General features: G+C 47.9%; 4 protein-coding genes across 15 annotated transcripts in view; 3 read left to right on the plus strand and 1 right to left on the minus strand.

The window, feature by feature from the left end:
- The window catches only part of MRPS18B (mitochondrial ribosomal protein S18B), a 6,553-nt gene extending 3,680 nt beyond the window's left edge, over positions 1-2,873 (plus strand). The window contains exons 5-6 of the mRNA XM_081827536.1: positions 1,389-1,516; positions 2,291-2,873. Coding sequence (XP_081683662.1) covers positions 1,389-1,516; positions 2,291-2,586 — 424 coding nt within the window. The 3' untranslated portion in view covers positions 2,587-2,873. The remainder of the gene's footprint in view (positions 1-1,388; positions 1,517-2,290) is intronic.
- A 517-nt stretch (positions 2,874-3,390) lies between these two features.
- Positions 3,391-17,498, plus strand: ATAT1 (alpha tubulin acetyltransferase 1). Of its 8 annotated transcripts, none has more exons than XM_081827815.1 (13): positions 3,391-3,547; positions 4,004-4,064; positions 4,170-4,261; positions 4,386-4,446; positions 4,569-4,682; positions 4,885-4,986; positions 11,887-11,932; positions 12,034-12,102; positions 13,627-13,698; positions 13,863-14,106; positions 16,584-16,663; positions 16,756-16,798; positions 17,139-17,498. In XM_081827815.1, exons 1-13 carry the CDS (start codon positions 3,441-3,443, stop codon positions 17,311-17,313), a joined length of 1,266 nt encoding a protein of 421 aa, XP_081683941.1. In that variant the 5' UTR covers positions 3,391-3,440; the 3' UTR covers positions 17,314-17,498. The 8 variants fall into 8 exon arrangements, with proteins under 8 accessions (XP_081683941.1, XP_081683942.1, XP_081683943.1 ...); XM_081827818.1 differs by lacking the exon at positions 3,391-3,547 and adding an exon at positions 3,554-3,894; XM_081827816.1 differs by lacking the exon at positions 12,034-12,102.
- Positions 5,106-22,332, minus strand: part of DHX16 (DEAH-box helicase 16) — a 32,066-nt gene continuing 14,839 nt past the window's right edge. The window contains exons 20-23 of one of the 5 annotated variants that reach the window (XM_081827811.1): positions 18,061-21,917; positions 15,902-16,050; positions 13,601-13,640; positions 5,106-8,173 (exon numbers count right to left, since the gene is read on the minus strand). In XM_081827811.1, coding sequence (XP_081683937.1) covers positions 21,789-21,917 — 129 coding nt within the window. In that variant the 3' untranslated portion in view covers positions 5,106-8,173; positions 13,601-13,640; positions 15,902-16,050; positions 18,061-21,788. Of the gene's footprint in view, positions 8,174-13,600; positions 16,051-18,060; positions 21,918-22,332 lie in introns of all 5 variants that reach the window. The other 4 variants (XM_081827813.1, XM_081827812.1, XM_081827810.1 and 1 more) reach the window with 4 other exon arrangements.
- Positions 17,747-21,495, plus strand: C8H6orf136 (chromosome 8 C6orf136 homolog). The gene is made up of 6 exons (XM_006745195.3): positions 17,747-17,933; positions 19,252-19,644; positions 19,937-20,025; positions 20,211-20,411; positions 21,050-21,119; positions 21,197-21,495. The coding sequence occupies exons 1-6, from the start codon at positions 17,862-17,864 to the stop codon at positions 21,308-21,310; spliced, it is 939 nt and encodes a 312-aa protein (XP_006745258.1). The 5' UTR covers positions 17,747-17,861; the 3' UTR covers positions 21,311-21,495.

Here is a 22,332-nt window from a genome sequence, read left to right on the forward strand (position 1 = left end):
TCCTTGTCACCACCAGAATAGCTTTTCCTTGGAGCACTCCTCATTTATTCAGTGATACAACAGTTATCTGGTGGCTGTTCCGTAAGGCATAAAAAGTGTGAATGAACTTTTTTTGGAAATCTTGCCTTAATGGATATATTCACATGTGGACAAAAGGTACAAGCCAGTACCAATGTAAGTTATCTAAATGTAGCTGATAGAAGTGGTGGTAATTATTTCCTTTCTGTAGGGTCTCTTTGCTTTTGCAAAAGGCTTTCTAGCAAATTGACTGTCCTGTAAGTTTTTTTTGCCATCGACAATCCAATTAGATCTTCCAGATTTGGAGTTATAATCCTAACAATTCAAGATTACATCTATTCCTTAATGAAGGCCACAGGACAAATCTGGCGACCGCCATGTCCACTTATTTTCATATTGTGTGTAACTGCTTCCAGGCTACAATGGCAGAGTTGAGTAGCTGAGACAGAGACTGTAGGACTTGCAGATCCTAAAATTTATGTGGCCCTGCACAGAAAAATTTTGCCAACTCCTGCTCTAAAGCAAGATAAATTTGCAAAGAATAATCTGAATCCACCATTTTGGGGATGGCAGCATGATCAATGGAGTTTGGTTTGTCAGGGAGTTTTAAAGAAGAGCTTTATAGCCGGGATGCCTGGGTGGCTCAGGCGGTTAAGTGTCTGCCTTCGGCTCAGATCATGATCCCAGGGTCCTGGGATTGAGCCCCATGTCAGGCTCCTTGCTCAGTGGGGAGCCTGCTCTCCCTCTCTCTCTGCAGCTCCCCCTGCTTATGCGCTCTCTCTGAAAATAAAATCTTTAAAAAAAAAATGCTTTATAGTAAAACTATAAAAAGCTAAAGGAACTATTTTGCTACTCTCTCAGATCACCTTCTCCAGATCGGGAGCCCTTTCTTCCTTTACTGAATCTTTCTCGATGGATTGTTCGACCCAAACCTTTAATTAACCACACTTGCCCTATGAATTGTTTTTCTGCTTTCTGTCTTGGAGGTTTTACCATGAAATAGCTTTTCTGTAGTGGCTAGACCCTCCTAAAGTCTTTTTTTTTTTTTTAAGATTTTATTTATTTGACAGACACAGCGAGAGGGGGATCACAATCAAGGGGAGCGGGAGAGGGAGAAGCAGGCTCCCCAGGGAGCCCGATGTGGGGCTCGATCCCAGGACCTCGAGATCATGACCCGAGCTGAAGGCAGACGCTTAACAACTGAGCCACCCAGGCGCCCCTAGACCCTCCTAAAATCTTAATCTCAGCTCTCAGAGGGGGGATTTTTCCCATTGGGTAGATGGGGAAACTGAGGCCAATCGAAGGGTCAAGAGAACTAGGGTTATTAGGTAGAGCAAGTTTTCCAAACTCAGCTCTTTATAACCGTATAGAAGCAGTTGTATACTCTATTTACTGTGCTTTCTAGAACGAGCACTGAGTTTTCTTTTTCTCCCTACAGGGGTCTGTATGAAGCAACATAAGAAGTTGACCCAGGCCATCCAGAAAGCCAGAGATCATGGTGAGCATGAGAAGGGGCCCGGTGCATTTTTCTTAGCCATGAAGAAGGTGATTTAGGGCTGGAGGGTGGATATAAATACTCCTTCGTGTCTGAGGAGGTGGCACCCACATCTCCTTTCAGTACTCCACTGTCTCTTTTTCTCTCTCCTGAGTCTCTTATCTTGTCATTGCCCTGTTGCCTTAATCCTCTGTCCTTTTTCTTCCCTTTTATAACTATCAGTCCCAATGCCAGGGATAGATCATGGGAGATCTTTGTATAAATTTCTGGCCCTGGGCTCCATGACACCTTTGCAGAAATTAAAAAAGGTATGCTTCGGGGCGCCTGGGTGGCTCAGTTGGTTAAGCGACTGCCTTCAGCTCAGGTCATGGTCCCAGGGTTCTAGGATCGAGCCCCGCATCAGGCTCCCTGCTCGGCGCGAAGCCTGCTTCTCTCTTTCCCACTCCCCCTGCTTGTGTTCCCTCTCGCTGTCTCTCTCTCTCTGTCAAATAAATAAAATCTTAAAAAAAAAAAAAAAGGTATGCTTCTGCTAGGGCAGATGCAGCTTTATAGCCCTAGAGCAGGGCTGCACAGCTTGGCAGACTAGAGTCCCAGCAGTAAGTATGTCAGTCCACATTGCCCCCTTGGCCAGTTGCCTTTGTGCAGTGTAGAACATGGATAAATATATTCAGTGGTTCTGACTGGTTCCTCCCTCCCTTTATATGTCATTTTACATATTGTCTTAACCCAAACTACCCTTCCTTGCTTCCCTCCCTCACTTTCTCTTTAATTCCCTAGGTCTCCTCAGTTACCACATTCCTCAGGTTGAACCTCGGGACCTTGACTTCAGTACCTCTCATGGAGCTGTGAGTGCTACTCCACCAGCCCCCACCCTGGTTTCAGGTGACCCCTGGTATCCATGGTATGGCTGGAAACAGCCACCAGAGAGAGAGCTGTCCCGCCTTCGACGGCTCTATCAGGGACATCTCCGAGAAGAGAGTGGTCCCCCACCTGAGTCAATGCCTGAGGTGCTGCTCACAACCCCAGCTGAAGCCGCCTCCACTGAGCAGGAGAAGCCCCAGAGTGCTCTGTAGACTGGGAAGGAATTAAGAGATAGTGCCTAGGAATTACATGATGGGATTTCATTCTGAAGAGTTGTGTCTGTATGTGGCCAATGGCAGGCCTAGGGCCAGAGAGAAGTAATGATGGCTGTTGAAGGGAATAAATGCTTCTGAGGCTTAGGGGAGGGCAGGACAGATGTGTATGGGAAACCCCAAACCCTATATATTGTAAATAGTAGATAGGCTAAACATTCTGTACTTGCTTCAGATTTCTGCTAACTTGGCTTTCCCACAATAAAGCTGTATCTCCTGTTTCTGGACTGAGTTTCAAGATTAATGCCATTTGTGTCGGGGATGGGGGAATTGGGGAATGGGTGCTGCTGTGGGGAGAGGAGGGGTCATGCTTGAGCCAGACTGGCCAGTGATTCTTGGGACCAGAAGCCACCAGGTATGAGCAGTTGGGCCATTATGTCAGGATCACCTTTCTGGCCTCCTGTGCCCAACGCAGTGGCAGTGTCCCCACCATACCTAGCAATTTCCTGATTGGGGCGGGGGTGTGGGGAGAGGCAGTTGAAAGGGTTGGAGAATGGGACACTAGGCTAGGAAAAATGCGTTGCTATAGCACCCGCGGGGTGGGGGGCGGGGGCGGGGGAGTGGCGTTAAGGGACTGGCCTGGCGGGAGTTTGGGGAGGAGGAGGGGTGGGGGCGATGAGGGGGGATGGGCAGGAGGGTGGGGCGGCCCCCTAGGGGCGGGTCCTGAGCCCCTCCTGCATAGCGGGGAAATAAAGCCTCCCTGAAGGGCTTCCTCTCCTTCCCCCAACCTCCTCCTTTCAGGGAGGGGCGGAAGTGACGTGGCACGGGGCGGGTCCGTCCACGCACAATGGGCCATGGAGTTCTCGTTCGATGTGGATGCGCTGCTCCCGGAGCGGATCACGGTGCTGGATCAGCACCTGCGACCCCCAGCCCGCCGACCCGGAACCACAACGCCGGCCCGGTGACATCTCAAACCCGCCCCAAGGCCCTTCTCTCCTTGTTCTTCTAAAAAACCTGGTCCAGGCACCACGCCCCCTTCTCACTGACTAGTGACCTCCTTTTGTTGCTCTGGCTCAACCTTCTGGTGACCTTTGACCCTAGACCTAGTGGAGTTGATGGGCACTTGCATCTGTGACCTTTCACTCCTTGGCCTGATTTGTTCTAACCAAAGGATGTGGTTGACACGCCCTTCCTGCTTCCCCACAATAAACCTCAGGGAGGGGGGAGTGTAATGTATTGAAAAAGAGGTGTGGCAGAAGTTTGGGTTCCAGAAAGGTGGGGTGGAAAATCAGATCGGAGGTCTCCAAGGTAAGGTCAGAGAGTCTTAAGTGCTGAACCTGGGTTGAGCTTGTGGCCAACGTTCCCAGGACCCTCTAATTCAGTGAGTATCTGACTCTTTGTTTCTTTTTTTCTGTAGTGTTGATCTGCAGCAGCAAATTATGACCATTGTAGATGAACTGGGCAAGGCTTCTGCCAAGGTATTGGGGAGTCTTTAGATGGAGGGGCTCTCTGGGGCCAGTAGATAAGGGAGGCATAGGTCCTTTGAAATGGACTTGCAGAAAGTCTGTCTATCTTCCCGGCAGGCTCAGCATCTTCCTGCTCCCATCACCAGTGCATCAAGGATGCAGAGTAACCGCCATGTTATGTATGTGCTCAAAGACACTTCAGCGCGACCGTGAGTGCCAAATGCCCTTCCATCCCATACTTGATTCCTTCCTCCCCCAACCCCTCTTCCTTTTTTGACTCTCCCTTACAAATAGTTGCTACTAGCTTGTTTTACTATTTTCCCCATCCTACAGGGCTGGAAAAGGAGCCGTTATCGGCTTCCTTAAAGTTGGATACAAGAAACTCTTTGTACTGGTGAGTATTACTGGAAGCTGAGAGTTCACATGCCTTGGCTTCTAAGAATAAAAGTGCTGGGAGTTGGGAGGCGGCAACGATGTCTGGGTCCTAAAAGGTACTTGTTTTTCTTTATCTCGTAGGATGATCGTGAGGCTCACAATGAGGTAGAACCACTTTGCATTCTAGACTTTTACATCCATGAGTCACTTCAGCGCCATGGCCATGGGCGAGAACTCTTCCACTATATGTTGCAGGTGTCACTTACTTATCTTTTCACCAGTCCATCCAAAATAGAGATCAAAGGCCCCTTTGCGCTGAGCCCTTCCAGAGCCCTTGCCTTCCACCCTCCTGCCTGCCATGTTCCCATATCCTCCTATTCCCTTCCCAGGCTGCTGGGTTCCTGTTGGCATGCTCTCCCCCCACCTTCTCCTACCCTGAGTCTCCTGTTCCCTGCAGAAGGAGCGAGTTGAACCACACCAACTGGCCATTGACCGACCCTCACAGAAGCTGCTTAAGTTCCTGAATAAACATTACAACCTGGAGACCACAGTTCCACAGGTTAGAGGTTTCAAAGGGTAGATCCTTACTGATCCTTACTAATGCTCAGCAAAGAAGTGGCATCTTCCAAGCACTTCTTATTCCCCATTATACAGGATTCATTTCATACAGCTAAGCTCTTCCTTTTTTTGTGGTAACATCTCTCATTCTGCAGCTATTCATAGTCATCTATTTTAATTTTTTGCTGTTCTGTATACTCAGTAATATGTTTGTGCCCCAAACATAGCCAGCTCATTTGCATCTCCTGGTTTTTACAGAGGTCTTTACTCAATGTTTTTTAAGGCCCAGAAAAGTATATATATCTTATCCTTTGGGAGCTTTGGCTTTATATGGAGAATGTGGTTTGTGTATAAGTAAATACAGTATAACGTTACTAATGCTATCCATTCATTTAGCAAGTATTTATTGAGTACTTGACACTGTTCTGGACACTAGGAATACTTGACAAAACAGATAAAAGTTTCTGCCCGTGTGGAGCTTATATCCTAGTTGGTGAGACAAACATAATGTATGACTATTTACTATGGTTGATGATACGTGCTCTGGAAAGATGAGAGCCACTAAGAAGGCTTGCGAGTACTGCTGTGGGGATGGGAGTGCATGGGCTTGTGAGTCAGATAATGGAGAGTGTAGAGAAGGCATCCCAGGCAAAAGGAATGGCTCGTGCAAACTCCATGAGATGGGGATGTGCCTGAGCAAGTGAATTGGCTGGTGTGGCTACAGCAGCAGGAGTGAAGGGGAGTGTGTAGATTAGATCACGCAGCAGCGGGGGAGGAATAATATTTCCAATCTGACAGGTTATTGTAAAGGCTTTGGCTTATGCTCTGAGTGGAAAGAGGAGAGTCATAGTAGGTGTTTGAGCGGAGGGATGATACCATCATACTTTTAGCCAGATCACTTTGGCTGTTAAGGATAGGAGCAAGTAGACCAGTTAGGAGGCAACAATCCTGATGAAAAATGGTGGTGGCTCAAACCAAGATGGTAGCAGTAGAGAGGGTAAAGGGTGGTCAGATTTTAAATATTTTGAAGTTAAATAAGATTTCCTGGTAGATTATCTGTGGAGAAAGAGAAAGAAGGAGTGAAGGATGATCCCAAACTCAGCCTGAGCCATTGGACAGATGAAGTTTCCGTAACAGAGATGGTAGGTGGAGCAGCCTTGGGAAGATATAGTAGGAGTCCACTTTGATGTTGTTAATCCTAGGTTGAGTAGACAGTTGGGTACTTCTCTGGAGTTTAAAAAGAGAAGAGGTTTGGAATAGAAAGGTCTCTGCATACATAGGGTATTGAAAGCAGTGAGGCAGAATGAGATCACCAAGGAGTGAGTATAGAGAAAGACAAATGGTTCAAGGACTTGCGTCCTTGAGTACTCTTTTTTTTTTTTAAGATTTTATTTATTTGACAGAGAGAGACACAGCAAGAGAGGGAACACAAGCAGGGGGAGTGGGAGAGGGAGAAGCAGGCTTCCCTCTGAGCAGGGAGCCCAATGTGGGGCTCGAACCCAGGACCCTGGGACCATGACCTGAGCCGAAGGCAGACAGACGCTTAACGACTGAGCCACCCAGTACTCTTTTAAGAGGTGTCATGGAGCAGGAGAACAGCACTAGGGAATTAGATGAAAATTTTTAGGTAGGGTGCCCTGGAAGGCCAGTGAGGAAGGTGTTTCCAGGAGACAGAAATGGCTTACTGAGTAAAATGCTGCTGATCAGTGAGGTCAGAAGAGGCCTGAGAGGTGACCATTGTATTTAGTCACCTGAGGCCACTGGTGATCCTAATTAGCCTTTTCCCTGCAGTGGTGGGTGGAAGTCTGAATGGATTGGGCTTTAGGAGATTGAGAAGCTAGGAAGTGGAGATAACAAGAATAGGCCACTCGTTTATTTTTTTTATTTTTTATTTTTTTTAAAGATTTTATTTATTTATTTGACAGAAAGAGACATAGCGAGAGCAGGAACACAAGCAGGGGGAGTGGGAGAGGGAGAAGCAGGCTTCCCGCGGAGCAGGGAGCCCGATGTGGGACTCGATCCCAGGATCCTGGGATCATGACCTGAGCCGAAGGCATATGCTTAACGACTGAGCCACCCAGGCGCCCCAGGCCACTCTTTTAAATGCTGATTTAATGGGGGCATGTGGGTGGCTCAGTCGGTGAAGTGTCTGACTCTTGATTTTAGCTCAGGTCATGATCCTCAGGGTCCTGGGATTGAGCCCTGTGTCTGTCTGGCTCCATGCTCAACGGGGAGTCGGCTTGAGGATTTCTCTCCCTCTCCCTCAGCGCCTCCCCCCACTCGCCCTGCAAGCTCATTCTCTCTCAAATAAGGAAATCTTTTTTTTTTTTTAAGATTTTATTTATTATTTGAGAGAGAGCGTGAGCGCACAAGTGGGGTGAGGGGCAGAGGGAGAAGCAGGTTTCCTGCCCGGGCAGGGAGCCCGATGCAGGACTCGACCCGAGAACTCCGGGATCGTGACCTGAGCCGAAGGCAGGTGTTTAACTGGCTGAGCCACCCAGGTACCCCTTTCAAATAAGTAAATCTTAAAAAAAAAAAAAATGCAGCTTTAAGGGGAACAAAGAAAAAGAGCAAGAGCTAGAAGGGAAAGTGGATTAAGAGAGGGTTGATTGTTTTCAGTTGGAAGAACCAACAGCATAAGAATGCCTTGGTAGAGAGAAAATGTGATGATGTCAGAGAACGTGAGGAGAATTGCTGAAGCAAAGTCATGGGCAGGAGGGGTTGGGATTGGGTTGACAAGTTTGCCTTGGATTCAGAGCATGGACATTTAATCCACTCTAATATGATTTGATTGATGTGCTTACAAAGGAGGCATAAAGACATGGTGAGTGCTACCTTGGGGTGGGGATTGGGTAAAGGAAGGCTTGACTTAAGCTTAATCTTGAAAGGTGAATGTCATGGGGACAGTGGACAAGTGGGCAGGCTAAAGTGCATTTCATATACAGGAACCAGCATGAGCAAAAGCAGATAGGTATTCAGTTATCTTCTGGGGTATTGCAGGCAGTTTGGTGTGGCAGGAGTGCTGGGCATGTGCTTGTTTCTAGAGGAGGGTGGGTGGCTAGACAGGGTCAAGGCAGGAAACAGGCAGGGTCTATTTATACTTAGAATGTCCTCCCCTTGTACATTGTTCCATTAAGAGGCAGTGGAGAGCAGTGGAAGGAGCACAGTATTAGGCATAGCCAGGTAACCTATAAGACCAAAACATAGAGTATAAATAATCATGTAAACAATGATTCATGAGCTCTGTGTGCTATCTACATGGATCATCTCAGTTGATCCTTATACATCTCTTTGAGGTGGGTACTTTTATTGACTCCATTTGAGGTTTATACAGATTTAGTGACCAAGTTCACATAGCTAATAAGTGGCAGAGCAAGAATTTGAACCCATTGCCACTCTTTTTTTAAAAAATGTTAAACATTTTATTTGTTTCTTTTTTTTTTTTTTAAGATTTTATTTGACAGAAACACAGCGAGAGAGGGAACACAAGCAGGGGGAGTGGGTGAGGGAGAAGCAGGCTTCCCGCCCAGCAGGAAGCCCGATGCGGGGCTTGATCCCAGGACACTGGGATCATGACCTGAGCCGAAGGCAGCCGCTTAACAGACTGAGCCACCCAGGCGCCCCTATTTATTTCTTTATTGCTATTTTTTAAATTTAAATTTAATTAATTAACCCATTGCCCACTCTTCATGACTACGCTGTATTATTCCTGGCTGAACTGCTACAGCTAGAGTCTGGGGCTTGAGGCCCAGTTCTGTCACTTGTTAGCTACTTGGCTTTGGGCAGGCCATGTCTCCAAGCCTTTACTCTTTAACACAGGGACTCCAAGGATTGTTGTGAAGGCCAAATTGAATATGATAATATAATGAAATCACTCTAAGTCAATTACTAGTTATCAAAGTGGCACCCTGTCCTCCAGCATGTCTTCCCTTGACAGTTCCACCCATTTGAACCCTACTTAAAGCTTAGTTATTCTCAGTATTTGTATACTTAAGCCATTTGGCCTGGTGTGTTTATGTGTGTATGTTTAAGCTTCTGTTTTGAAAGTTTTGGATGCCTCTTCTTCCCTGGTGTTTTGTACACCCTGTCTCCATTAGCCTGGGTCCTGGGAGAACTAAAAAGTAGGGTACAGACTTTTGGTTTTTGAGATAAAATGCACTCTTTTACCTATCTAAAATACACAGTTCAGTGGTTTTTAGTATATTCACAGTGTTGTCTGATTATCCCTGCTAATTCCAAAACTTTTCCATCACACAAAGAGAAACCCAGAACTCATTAAGCAGTCACTTCCCATACCCCTTTCCCCAGCCTTTGTCAACCAGTAATCTGCTCTCTGGCAATTTGCTTATTCTGCACATTTTATATAAATGGAATCCTACAATATGTTTGGCTTTCACTTACTATAATGTTTTCAGAGGGTTCATCCATGTTGCAGCATATATCAGTACCACATCCCTTTTTATGGGTGAATAATATTCTATCATATGAATATACTAAATTTTGTTTATCCATTCATCAGCTGATTAACATTTGGTTGTTTCCATGTTTTGGTGATGAATATTTGTAAGATTTTGTTTGCACATATCTTTTCAGTTTTCTTGGGTATATACCTAAGAGTGGAATTACTAGGTCATATGGTAATTCTTTTAATTTTTTGAGGAACTGACAGAATGTTTTTCCACAATGACTACAACATTTTACATCCTCTACCAGCAATGTACGAGTATTCCAATTTCTCAACATCCTCACCAACATTTGTCATTTTCCTTTTTTTTTTTTTAAGATTTTATTCATTCACTTGGGGCGCTTGGGTGGCTCAGTCGTTAAGTGTCTGCCTTCGGCTCGGGTCATGATCCCGGCGTCCTGGGATCGAGCCCCGCATCGGGCTCCCTGCTCAGCAGGAAGCCTGCTTCTCCCTCTCCCACTCCCCCTGTTTGTGTTCCTGCTCTCGCTATCTCTCTCTCTGTCAAATAAATAAATAAAATCTTTAAAAAAAAAAAAAGATTTTATTCATTCACTTGACAGAAAGAAAGAGAGCACAAGCAGGGGGAGTGGCAGGCAGAGGGAGAGGGAGAATCAGGCTCCCCATGGAGCAGGGAGCCTGACATGGGCCAGTCCCAGGACCTGGGATCACAAACCGAACCCAAGGCAGAAGCTTAATTGACTGAGCCACCCAGGCGCCCCACCTTCTTTTTTTTAATATTTTAATTAGCTATGGTAGTGGGTATGCACTGGTATCTCTTTGTAGTTTTGATTTACATCTCCTTGTTGACTAATGATGTTCAGCATCTTTTCAAGTGCTGATGGACCATTTGCATATCTTCTTCAGAGAAGTGTTTATTCAAGTCCTATGCCCATTTTTTTTTTTAAGTAGGCTTTACACTCAGCCTGGAGCCCAGCACGGGGCTTGAACTCATGACCCTGAGATCAAGACCTGAGCTGAGATCAAGAGCCAGATACTTAACCAACTGAGCCACCCAGGCACCCTCCTTGTGCTTATTATTTTTTTTTTTTAAAGATTTTATTTATTTTGACAGAGAGAGAGAGACAGCGAGAGAGGGAACACAAGCAGGGGGAGTGGGAGAGGGAGAAGCAGGCTTCCCGCGGAACAGGGAGCCCGATGCGGGGCTTGATCCCAGGACCCTGGGGTCGTGACCTGAGCTGAAGGCAGGCGCTTAACGACTGAGCCACCCAGGCGCCCCCTTGTGCTTATTTTTAAAGTGTGTTCTTTGTTCTTGAGTTGTAACTGTTCTTTATATGTTCTAGATATAATACCCTTATCAGATGTATGATTTGCAAATATTTTTTAAAATTTTTTATTGTTATGTTAATCACCATACATTACATCATTAGTTTTTGATGTGTTCGCAAATATTTTTTCTATTCTGTGGGTTTTTTCATTTTCTTGATCGTGTCTTTGGAAGTACAAAAGATTTTGCTTTTGGCGAAGTCCAGTTTATTTTTTTTTTCTTTTGTTGCTTATGCTTTGGTGTCATATTTAAGAAACAATTGCCTAATCCAGGTCATGAAGATTTTCCCATTTCTTTCTTTTTTTTTTTTAGAGAGAGTGCATGAGCAGGGTGGGGGCGCAGAGGGAAAGAATCTTAAGCAGACTTCTAGTTGAGCGCGGACAGTCTCATGACCCTGAGATCATGACCTGAGCCGAAACCAAGAGTCAGCCGCTCAACTGACTGAGCCACCCAAGCACCCCCGCCCCCATGTTTCCTTCTAAGAGTTTCATAGTTTTAGCTCTTGACAGTTAGATCTTTGAGGTGCCTGCCTGGCTCAGTCTGAAGAGCATGTGACTCTTGATCCTCCAAATTGTGAGTTTGAGCCCCACACTGGATGCAGAGATTACTTAAATAAATAAACTTTAAAAAAATTTTTGAAACCCAAAACATTTAGGGTCTTTGATCCAGTTGAAATTATTTTTGTCTGATGTGAGGTAGAGGTCCACATTCATTATCTTGCATGTGAATATTCGGTTGTCCAAGCACCATTTGTTAAAGAAGCTGTTTTCCCCCCATTGAATCGTATTGGCACTCCCTTGAAAATTGACCGTAGACACATGGGTTTATTTCTGGACTCTATTCATGCCATTGGTCTGTATGTCTAGCTTCAGGCCTCTTCCACACCATTTGATTGCAATACCTTGTAAGTTTTGAAATCAGGAAGTGTGAATCCTCCAAGATTGTTTTGGCTATTTGAGGTCCTTTATAATTCCATATCAACTTTTAGGATCAGCTTACCAGGGTCTGAATTTTTGACTGAGTCTGTCAACAAGGACAGGAAGGCTGGCTTCTGTTCCTCCCACTGTGGTTTTTATGGGACCAGGTTGTGTCCCCGTGTAGTGGTGAATGGCTGAATGAACAACGTATATTTCACTTGTTTCATCTCATAGGTCAACAATTTTGTGATCTTCGAAGGCTTCTTTGCCCATCAGCATCGTAAGTGTTGGCCAAGTAGTTGGGGTGAGGGGAAGGACAGAGGTGGATTCTTGATCCCACTGGCACCCTCACTGAGGGGCACCACCGCTTCCTTCTCACAGGGCCCCCTGCTCCCTCCCTGAGGGCATCTCGACACTCTCGCGCTGCCATGGTTGATCCTACACCCGCTGGTAAAGCTGCAGTGAATGGGCGGAACTGTAGGCTATGGTGGCTAGTTCCTCTGGAGCCACAGGGGGCACAGTGCAATTGCGGGCAATTTGGGAGAATTCTCAAGCAGCCCAAGTCTCCAGCAGTTGTTACCCATCTGCTTTTGCCCTCATGAGCTTAGTACATCTTACGCTTGTCAGAACTTTTAACTAAGTGAGCTCATTGGGACCTGTTTGATGATTGATATTGATGCAGTCTCTTCCCGCTTCAGGCCCATCAAAATAGGCCAGGGTCACCTTCCTTTGCAGACCCCTCAGGTTTCTGTCAGTCAAGGGACAGACAAGTGCGGTCAGCCCTTCCATTTCCAGTCATAGAATAGTGACATGAATGGTCCAAAGTTAAACATTAGTTTTAGAAAATAACGCTCAGATTTTATAATATTTCCAACCAAATAATGAAATCAATCTGGAGAAACCAAATCTAGGAGGTACTGAAATGCTGCCCAAGCTCCCCATTCCCTCCTCATACACACATATTCCCTGCCAGTCTGAGCCCCACTCCTTCCTCACTGCCTCCCACAGCTTGCACAGAAGTGCCCCCATGCTGAGCTAGCTGGCTTTGTGGCTAGCTCGCCCCTCCTCCGTAGCCAGGAAAGGGAGTAACCACTACCCAAAGAACAATCTGTTACCATTTACTAGCTTTGACCAGTGTCGGGCACTGGGAGGCAGTTCATATCCAGGACTTGCTTTGCTTGCCAAGGCCTCCCCCATCCAGCTCCTGCTGACTACAGGCTGTGAGAGGGAGTGAGGGCCCACAAGGGCGGTGAGGGCCCAAGCCCACAGGGGAGAGGACCATGGATAAAGCTTAAGTGGATTTGCTGAGAAATCTCTCCTTTGCCACACACAATAGAGAACCTCTTGAGAGGGAAAGGGAGGGAGCAAATAGAAAAGCGAGGGCATGGGAAGCAGAGCTTTGGATAGTATGTTAGCCTCCCATTTACTCTGCTAACTCCAAATGTCTTTGTTTTCTCCTCAAACTTTGTTTTTCCTAATAAAGCTTCAATCTTGCCCTAGAAGGAGAGATTCTGCCCTACCCTAACCTCCCCTGATCTCTCCAAAGCAATTCCTAATTAACCAAGGACTTTGTCCATCTCATCTAGAGGGCCCGGCTGGGACCATTCCACTGCCCCAGAATCCCAGGGGGGCCTGACAGCACCCACTGACAGTAAGAGCTTGCCTCCCTTAGCCACCTTTCTCCTGCATCTCCCAGGCCCGAGTCTCCCCCTAGAACTTTTCCCCCAACTCTGCATTTGGCCTGCTCCTTCTGGCTCCCCTCAAAAGTGCTCCAGCATTTCCCCTGAATTCCCTCTTGGTGTGAAGGCATTGCCACAGCTTCTGCGATGGAGCTGAACTGAACTCTCTCCTTCCCCAGGAGGAACTGTGGTGTGAGGGAGCAGAGGTTTGGGGTCAAGGGGGTAGTAAACTGGGAGGAGGGGTGCAAAGTATATATTCTAATGCTTACCTTGTCTGTGTCCTGTCCACTGTCAGCTCCAGCAAGAAAGCTGCCACCCAAGAGAGCAGAGGGAGACATTAAGCCATATTCCTCTAGTGACCGAGAATGTAAGACTCGGGTAGGGTGGCTGGGCTTGGGGGCCTTAACCCAGGACAAGTAGTTCTCTCTAAAGGCTCTGATTTCTCTTTTTTCTACCCAAATCTTTGCTGTCATCACTCTCTTCTCCTTTTCCTTCTTTCTCCGTCTTGCTCTGTATTTTCCCTCTTGCCAGTTCTGAAGGTAGCTGTGGAGCCTCCGTGGCCCCTAAACAGGGCCCCTCGCCGTGCTACGCCTCCAGCCCATCCACCCCCCCGCTCCAGCAGCCTGGGAAACTCACCAGAACGGGGTCCCCTCCGCCCCTTTGTGCCAGAGCAGGAGTTGCTGCGTTCCCTACGCCTCTGCCCCCCACACCCTACCGCCCGCCTTCTGCTTGCTACCGACCCTGGGGGCAGCCCAGCCCAACGTCGGCGCACCAGGTAATAGGAGTTGGAGGGTTAGGGAGCCTCAGAACTGTCAAAGAGGGTGTTAGCAATGGCAAAGGGCAGTTTGGATCTGCCAGAGATGAGAAGCAATAGGACAGGGGGATTGGAGAGTCCTGACACCTTTTGAGAAGAGTATATTAGACCAGATTTGTGGGAGCAGTCTGGAAATAAGTTACATGAAGGAGTAGAATAGTACTTTATATGGAATCTAGGGACTCTAGTTTTTAAAGTGAGAGATGGGAGAAAGGATAGGAATAACAGATCCGTTGGGTTGGGGGGAACTGAGTCTCTCGTATTGGGGAAATCTTGGTTTAATGCTTACTGGGAAGATGCAATGTTTCTGACAGTTTGGGAAGCCACTGGCCTCATGTTAGTCCTTTGTATAGCAGGAACCCATCCCAGCAAACAGAGGGGGCATCTCCTTGATTTCTCTCCCTAGCTTTCTCTTCACCTCTGACTTCTCTTTCTGTTTTTCTCTCTCCCCCATTTTCCCTTTCCCTTTCTCCTGTCCATAACACCCTTCCACAGCTCCCTTCCCCGCTCTGATGAGAGTCGATACTGACAGATAGTTACCCCCTTCCCTCCCTGGGAGACCTGGGGTAGGCAGAGCCCCTTCTCCTTGAGAACCCCAGGTCCACTCTTCCATTGTAGTCCCCAGGTTCCAGTGGAACCTGACAGAGCTCGTAGGATTCCCTCTTCCTCTTTCTTGGGCAAAGGTGTTGTCAGGGTCCCAGATGGCCTAATACTTTGTAGCTTTTCTTACTGTAGAAAGCACGCCTTTTTTCCTAAGTGGGCTCTGAACACTCCCACAAGATAGCCTGATTCGCTGCCAGATCCCTTGGTTGGGTGGCTCATACTCATTATCCAGAGAAGCACACTCTTGCTTGCTATTAGAATCTAGAACACCTTAGGAAGGTCCAAGGGCCTCCTGTGCCAGGGAAACCTTTTAAGGAGTCTTGTCCATGGAGTAAATCCCATAGTCCTTCTACAGTGTTACTGGTGGCTCGAATACTGTTTTGTGCTGCCTACCATACTTACCTTCTCAGCCTGCTGAAGACAGCCAACGAGCTCTGCTTCAGAGCAGTTCAGTGATAAAGACAGTCCCCAAAGGGATCCACTCAACATTGCCAAACTTTTAATCTCCCCATTTTTTATGTATGTGTCTGGGAACCCCTAAGCTGATGTCTGCTTTGAGGCTCTAAAGACTCCCCACACTTCTAAAGATACCACCACTTCCCACAGATCCAGATTCTGTGAGGAAGTTTGTTTCTTGGCAGTAGATCCCCACTGAGTATCCTGGGATCACTCTTAGCCATGTTTCAGAAGACAAACCCTGAGTCTCAAGTATCTGTTAGCTTCTGGGATCCTCTCTCGCATACACCCTGCCCCAGTAGGTAGGTGATTATATATTGCAGTCTTGTGAGATTGTCTCGAGGTGATAGGGGAACTCTTCCTCTGGCCCTTCCTCCATAGCAAGAACCTTCCCCTGCTCCGTACCCAGGGTATGGGCCCTCTTCCCCCTCCCTACTCTCTGAATGTGTGGTAGATCAGGTACCCCCACTGTGTTCCCCCATCCCAGTACTTGGGAGCAGGATCTCCCTCTCTCCCAACTCCTTTTCCTTCTCCTTTTCAGTGTTGTCTGAATAAAGTGTGCATTCTTTTGTGTTTTTTAAATGGACATTTTCAATGAAAAAAAAAATCAAAAAAACCCCAAACTTCAGGTCTCAGCCTCATTTGTGTGTCACCTGATTTTTTTCCCTGGGATCCCTGGTCCTCTGATCTTCCTTACCTTTGTGATCTGCTGGATCTTCTGCGGATTCTGTCTCCTGTCAGTCCTTGGATCCCTCTGTATAGGCTTCTAGGTCTACTCCCCCATTCCCTCCAGAAACCTCCAGCTCTTCCCAGTGACTTCTACCCTTTAGCGTAGGCCAGCCATTGCTGAAATGTCAAGATTTAGCAACATCTCTGGGATCCACTTATTGTCTCCTGACTATTCCCTGAATTCCTCTTCCCATTCTGATTTCTTGCCCTCTCCCCCATCCTTGGACCTCTCTCAAGACAATTCCTTTTCCGCCTGAATTCAGCCTTGTCACTCCCTATTTCCCTCTGGTCTGATGTATCCTATAATTAAAGTAACCATGTTTTCTAAACCAAACACCAGGGCACCTGGTCCAACAAATTTTTTTGCCTGAGTCTGGTTTTCTGGCATAACTTGGGTCACATTTAGCCTTACTTTTAACACATTTGACCTTAACAACAACAAACCAGAACTGCTCCAGAAAGTCTTGGGGTATAAAATGAGCTCCCTCCCCTTTTCTGAGGCACAGCTTAGTTTAAAACCCCATAGGAATGGTAATTACCCTTCTCTTTTTCCTGTACTATTCCTTTCATTTCCTCTCCTCTGATTCCTCCATACCCACTCATCTTTCTTCCTATAGCCTCTTCCCCATCATCTCCCATTTCTTCTACAGGGGGGCTCCCCCAGGGCTGGTAGCCCAAAGCTGCTGCTACAGCCGCCATGGGGGGTTGAGTTCCTCATCCCCCAATACAGGTAAGTATTCATCCCTCTTTACCCTCAAATCAGGTAGGCCATATTCACTACCTACTCCAGCCTTCCCATGCACATGCCTGGTGTTTCCATAGGCAACCAAGAATCGAAGCAGGGGGAACAGGAAACAGAGAATAGGTGAGGTCTGAGCCCCTCCTCCACCAGCCTCCCACCACCTCTGACTCCTTTTCCTAACATCACTCTCAGCTCCTTTCTCCTCTGAACACCAGCTCCTCCCACAAACTGTTCTACCTAACATCCTAATATCCTGAAACCCTCTTTCCCCATAGGCTCAACTCGTGCTTACCTTTGGTACTGAGGGGTTTCAAATTTGGATGTAGCACTGACGGTTTCAGCCTCATATGCCATCATATGTCCTACTCTACATCAGGGCCCGACAGACCTTGAAGAGTCTCTGCTCTTAATTGCCACTTTAATATCCCTATAACCCACTCTCCATCTCCCTCCCACCTACCAGGTCTGCCAGCGAGGAGCAGGTCTTGTCACAGGCTGGGTCTGGGGAAGAACACATGCACACAGTTCCTCCCCAGGCCCAGGCCCTACGAGCCCAGGCCTGGACAATGGGTGGGGACATATTCAACGCCAGGTTCATTCGAAACTTGCAGGACCGTCGCAGCACCAGGCCTTGGTGACCGCAACACCCCCTCACACCTTCAAAGTCAGTATTCTCACTACAGGAGGTAGCCAAAGCCCGCCGTCATAGTGGATGTATTCATGCATTCATTCATTAATTCAACAGGCTTTATCAATGCCAAGTCACTTGTATTTTATTTTTAACCTGAGTAATAAAAGTATTTATTTTTATCACGAGAGCTACTGCAAGTTGATTGTCATTATTTCAACCCCACCCCTCGCTCTTCGTTGTACCTGGTTCCGGCCCATTTTCTCCCAGGTTTTTGCGCAAGCGCCACCGCCAGGACCTAAATTACTGCGCAAGCGCTCTGAGACGGCCTCGAGAGCCGGCAAGCGCAGGCGCACTCACTGCGGGAAAGTGCCTCACCGCCTCCCTGGAACCCGCTGCAGTGCGCAAGCGCGCAACATCTCCGTTTCCCTCCCTTCAGCCCCTTCAACCCCCACCCCCCCCCTTTCCCCTTCAAGAAGCCGGCTCCGGGGCGCGCTCTCCCCTGTGAGGAGGCCAGAGGCCGGACACTGGAGGCGCTGTCTCCGCTCCCGTTAGATCATGTACCAGCCCAGCCGAGGGGCGGCCCGGCGTCTCGGCCCCTGCCTCCGCACGTACCAGGCTCGCCCCCAGGTGAGAGCAGAGGGGAAACGGGGAGGGAGGAGAGGGGGCGGGGAGAGACCCTCCTCAGAGCCGGCGTGTGGGGCGGAGCGCGCGCCCCTAGGCGCAGGCGCAGTGGCGTCCTATCGCCCCTTCTCACCTGTGCAGGGCGGTGTGTGGAGGGGCGAGGGGTCGCGGGGACTCCAGGAGGGCGCAGCGCGACGTGGCGTGCACGGGATGTTCTCCCGGGTCTAGGGCGTGCAGGCGGGAGTGAACCAGGGACGGCGGGGCGCGGCCGCATTTCGCCGGCGTTTCCGCGGTTACCTGTGCCTGGAGGTGATTTGAAGGACAAGGGGCGGAGAGGTTCGCAGCCTGGCCGCGGAGCCGCCCCGGAATTCCCAGGTCCCGACCAGACAGACCTGCCGGCCGCCCTCTGCAGCCGGCGCATCTTACAGCGGGATAGCGGTCAGGGCAGGAAGGCCGGCCTGGGTGGATCCGGTTCGGGCCCCTGCGCCGGGCCGGGCCAAATGGCCACGCCCCCGGCGGAGACGGCGCCTAGGGGACCGAGGTACCCGGAGGGCCAGCCAGCCTTCCCGGAAGTGAGACCCCCCCGCCCCCCAGGGGCTCCCTGAGAGCGGAGGGACCCGGGCTAGGCCTGACTTTGGGTGACCTCCCGCCCGTCGCACTTGCAACGTCGGTAAACCAGAGGAATGGAGCCCAGCCTTTAACGGTCTCGGCTTGTTTGTGTCTTTTAGAGGAGCCCGAAATGATAGTAGCTTACATTTGCATACAATTTACAGATGGCGAAGTTTTATTTACATTTATTACGTCATATGGTTCTCAAAACAATTCAGTGTGGCTTCATCGTCCTCGTTTATAAGAGGACATTTATGAGATAGGCATAGGGAATGAGAGTGCCCAAGGTGTCACAATGTAAGCAGAGCTAGGAGAATGTCTTCTACTTACAGTTGGATGTTTTTTTTCCATCACACACTTAATGGTGGAGTTTCGTTAAGGGCTACATCATTTCATCCACAGTACACTAAAATCTGTTGCTCCGTTCCTTTGTTCATTTTTCAAAATATTAGGATTCTTTCTGTAAGAGAGGTGTAACTGCCCCTAAACAGTGTTGGGATCTTAAACAAATGTAAATGTATTTACTAACGTTTTTGGGGGAAGTACTTGTACCTGTTTCCTCTTGTTTTCAGTAGAGATGGAGATGAATTAATCCCATTTTCCTCCTGTCAGGAGGAGCAGGTGGGATTGGAAGCGTATTAATGAACAGAGTTTAGATGAGGGGGCATCAGGCAGCTAGATTCTTATATTTTTCCCTTTTATTCTTCCTCCTTAGGACCAGCTTTCTCCACGGGCTCTACCATTCCCACCCCTTTGGCCCCCCTCCACAACAACCACTTCTCCATCTTATCTTCTCTGGTCTCCCCCACCCCCACCCATCTGGCTGCTGCCTCCAGCTCCCCCACTACCTCTCCCTCAGATCCAGGCCCTCAGCTCACCATGGGTGGTTCTCCCTCCAGGAAAGGGGGAGGAGGGGCCAGGACCTGAGATGCATAGCGGCTGCCTGGATGGGCTTAGGAGCCTATTTGAGGGACCTCCCTGCCCCTGTCCTGGGGCTTTGATACCTTTCCAAGCCCCTGGGACCTGCTGCCCTTCCCCTGCCACTCCACCAGGAGATCCGAGTATGGAAGAACACCTGGCTGTCATGTATGAGAGACTGAGACAAGAGGTAAGTCAGCTTGAAAGTGGCTTTCATCTGCAGTGAGAAGGGATGTAGGTAATACTTGGAAGTAGAGGGTTAGTCAACTGGATTTTCTTGGAATTAACGAGGCAGGCATGTGTATATCTTATAAACATTTCCCAAGGAAAAGATGTTCTTCAGTTTGGATTTAAGGGAAGTTAAACATGCGATGAGATGACTTTTTATTCAGAGGGGAGTAAGGAAGCATCAAAAAGAGAAAACTGAGAAGTAGGATCATCTTTTCTTTCCTACTGGGCTGATGCCTTCTTCTTCCACCTAGCTTCCCAATCTCTTCCTTCACTCCCACGACTATACTCTCTACTCATCGGATGTGGAATTCATCAATGAGATCCTGAACATCCGTACCAAGTGAGAATCCAGGCACGGGTAGGGCCTTGGGGAGGAAAAGCACTGCGTGCTTTCTACTTGATCTTTTTCATTTACCAGAGAAGGTCCTGCCACTTCTCACAACTGTTTCCCGTTCCCCAGACAGAGGCCAGTTTGGTTTTCTGATTATGCCATCATGAGCGATCTTTCCCATTCCTTCTTCCCAGGGGCCGGACATGGTACATTCTGTCACTGACCCTCTGCCGCTTCCTGGCCTGGAACTATTTTGCACAGCTTCGGTTGGAGGTTCTACAGCTGACCCGCCACCCAGAGAACTGGACCCTGCAAGCCCGCTGGCGGCTTGTGGGGCTGCCCATCCACATGCTCTTTCTGCGTTTCTACAAGCGTGACAAGGAAGAGCTTTATCGGTAAGAGGAAGTGAGAAAAGATCCAGTTTCCTAATCCTATCTTTAGGACTCTGGTCTAGTCTTCCAGACAATCCTTGATCTACCCTGACTTGACTGCAGGCTCCTTGAGGGCAGGGATTTTGTTTTCTCTATTTTAATATAACAGTGCTCGCTTCGGCAGCACATATACTAAAATTGGAACTATTTTAATATAACAGAAATCGGGGACTTTGAGTGTGTTAGGAAACCTCTAGACTCAGTTCCTTTTTGTACATTATGTGGCACATGGTAGTCATTCAAGTGTTTAGTGAACAAATGAAAATTCCTGTCTGCTAAGTTGAGCCTCACAGCCTTAGGTAGAGTATTTGGTAAATTTCTGGCATAGAATAGAATCCCAGGAAATTGTTAGGCTCAGCCCAAGCCAGTGATTCTCAAACTTTGCTGCATGGTGGAATCATATAAGGATCTTTAAAAAATATTGGTGCCAGACATTCTGATTTAAGTGGGACAGGGTACAACCTGGGCATCAGGAGTTTTTGGAGTTTTCCAGGTGATCTAATATGCAGCAAAATTTAGGAACTATGGCTTAAACAAATGCTTGCATTAAACTTTGGGACCAGTCACCTCCCTCAGTAAGCCTCTCTTTTTCCCTTCACCAGGACCTATGATGCCTATTCCACCTTCTACCTGAATTCCAGCGGCCTCATTTGTCGCCATCGCCTAGACAAAGTGAGTCCTTAGGCTGGGTGGGGATGGGGTGAAGGTGTAGAACATCCACCAACTGGCATTAACCTCTGTCCCTGCAGCTGATGCCTTCACACTCGGCCCCAACGCCTGTGAAGAAGCTGCTAGTGGGAGCCCTAGTGGCTCTGGGACTGTCAGAGCCAGAACCCAACTTACACTTGTGTTCCAAGACCTGATCCAGGAACTGGGATGGAGGCAGCACTGAAGACTTCGCTATATACGCACAAGAGGAAGAGGTGGGGGCGGAGGCCGAGAATCTCAGGAGCCAGCTTCCTCCCCTCTTCTCCTTTTTTTGCCATCTCATGCTGTGTAAAGCTGCTGTGTAATTTAACTTGTAAATAATAAAGTCTAAGTGAATATATGAGAATTTCCTGTCACCTCTGCATCTCAGAAGTTCCCATAAGCTTGGGGCGCCTGGCTGGCTCAGTCAGTAGACCAAATGACTCTTGATCTCGGGGTTGTGAGTGAAGCCCCATGCTGGGCACGGAGCCTACTTAAGATAATAATTCTCTCGCTCCATTTCTCTCAAATAAATAAATAAAATCTTTAAAAAATAAATAAAGTTCCCACAAGCTTTATTTCAAAAATAGAAATTAAATAATGTTACAGAAGGAAAAGGAGCTGGTGTTGGGTTCTATTTGTGTCCCCTCCCCTTTACCCTAGTTCTTCTCGTGTCTTGCCTGTTTTTTTTGGCATTTTCTTAGAATGGGGATCTTCTAGCTCCTTGGCCTTATAATAGTGGGGAGCCACCTCCAGAAGCCAACTGCTCTCAATCTCCAATACCTACAAGAGGAGAGAAAAAATCCGCACGATTCCCCTTTTTCCAACCTAGACTCTAATGTATGTGTGATCAAAAAAGTTTCTTTCTTCCACCTTTGACTACAGGGCTAGGGGAAAGGTGCCAGGCTCTAAATACTATATACCCCAAGGGCAGACACACCTCTACACGTCATTCAGAATCCCCAGTAAACTATCCCTAAAAAACCTGATCATAAAGACTGTAAAGTACACTCAGGACAGAGATCCCATCTGCTTTGTTCACCATTCTCACCCCAGCATCTGAAACACCAGGATAATAGGCATTCAAATATGCACTGAATGAATATGCAGTTCTTCAGTCTTAGCAGATGCTGACACAACTGTCAAGACACAATGCTTTTCTGTTTTATCCTACCTTACACCACTGTGTTTTCCTGTT

This window comes from Leptonychotes weddellii, chromosome 8, assembly GCF_054177405.1.
Source record: "Leptonychotes weddellii isolate Sample4059 chromosome 8, ASM5417740v2, whole genome shotgun sequence".
Taxonomy (NCBI): Eukaryota; Metazoa; Chordata; class Mammalia; order Carnivora; family Phocidae; genus Leptonychotes; species Leptonychotes weddellii.

Excerpts from the sequence above, each read along its gene's own strand:
- C8H6orf136 (XM_006745195.3), top strand. The coding sequence starts at position 17,862 with ATGTACCAGCCCAGCCGAGGGGCGGCCCGGCGTCTCGGCCCCTGCCTC. Across the intron at positions 19,645-19,936 it reads ATGAGAGACTGAGACAAGAG|CTTCCCAATCTCTTCCTTCA; the intron begins GTAAGTCAGCTT and ends TCTTCCACCTAG. Across the intron at positions 21,120-21,196 it reads GTCGCCATCGCCTAGACAAA|CTGATGCCTTCACACTCGGC; the intron begins GTGAGTCCTTAG and ends CTGTCCCTGCAG.
- ATAT1 (XM_081827815.1), top strand. The coding sequence starts at position 3,441 with ATGGAGTTCTCGTTCGATGTGGATGCGCTGCTCCCGGAGCGGATCACG. Across the intron at positions 16,664-16,755 it reads TTCCTCATCCCCCAATACAG|GCAACCAAGAATCGAAGCAG; the intron begins GTAAGTATTCAT and ends GTGTTTCCATAG. Across the intron at positions 16,799-17,138 it reads GAACAGGAAACAGAGAATAG|GTCTGCCAGCGAGGAGCAGG; the intron begins GTGAGGTCTGAG and ends CCCACCTACCAG.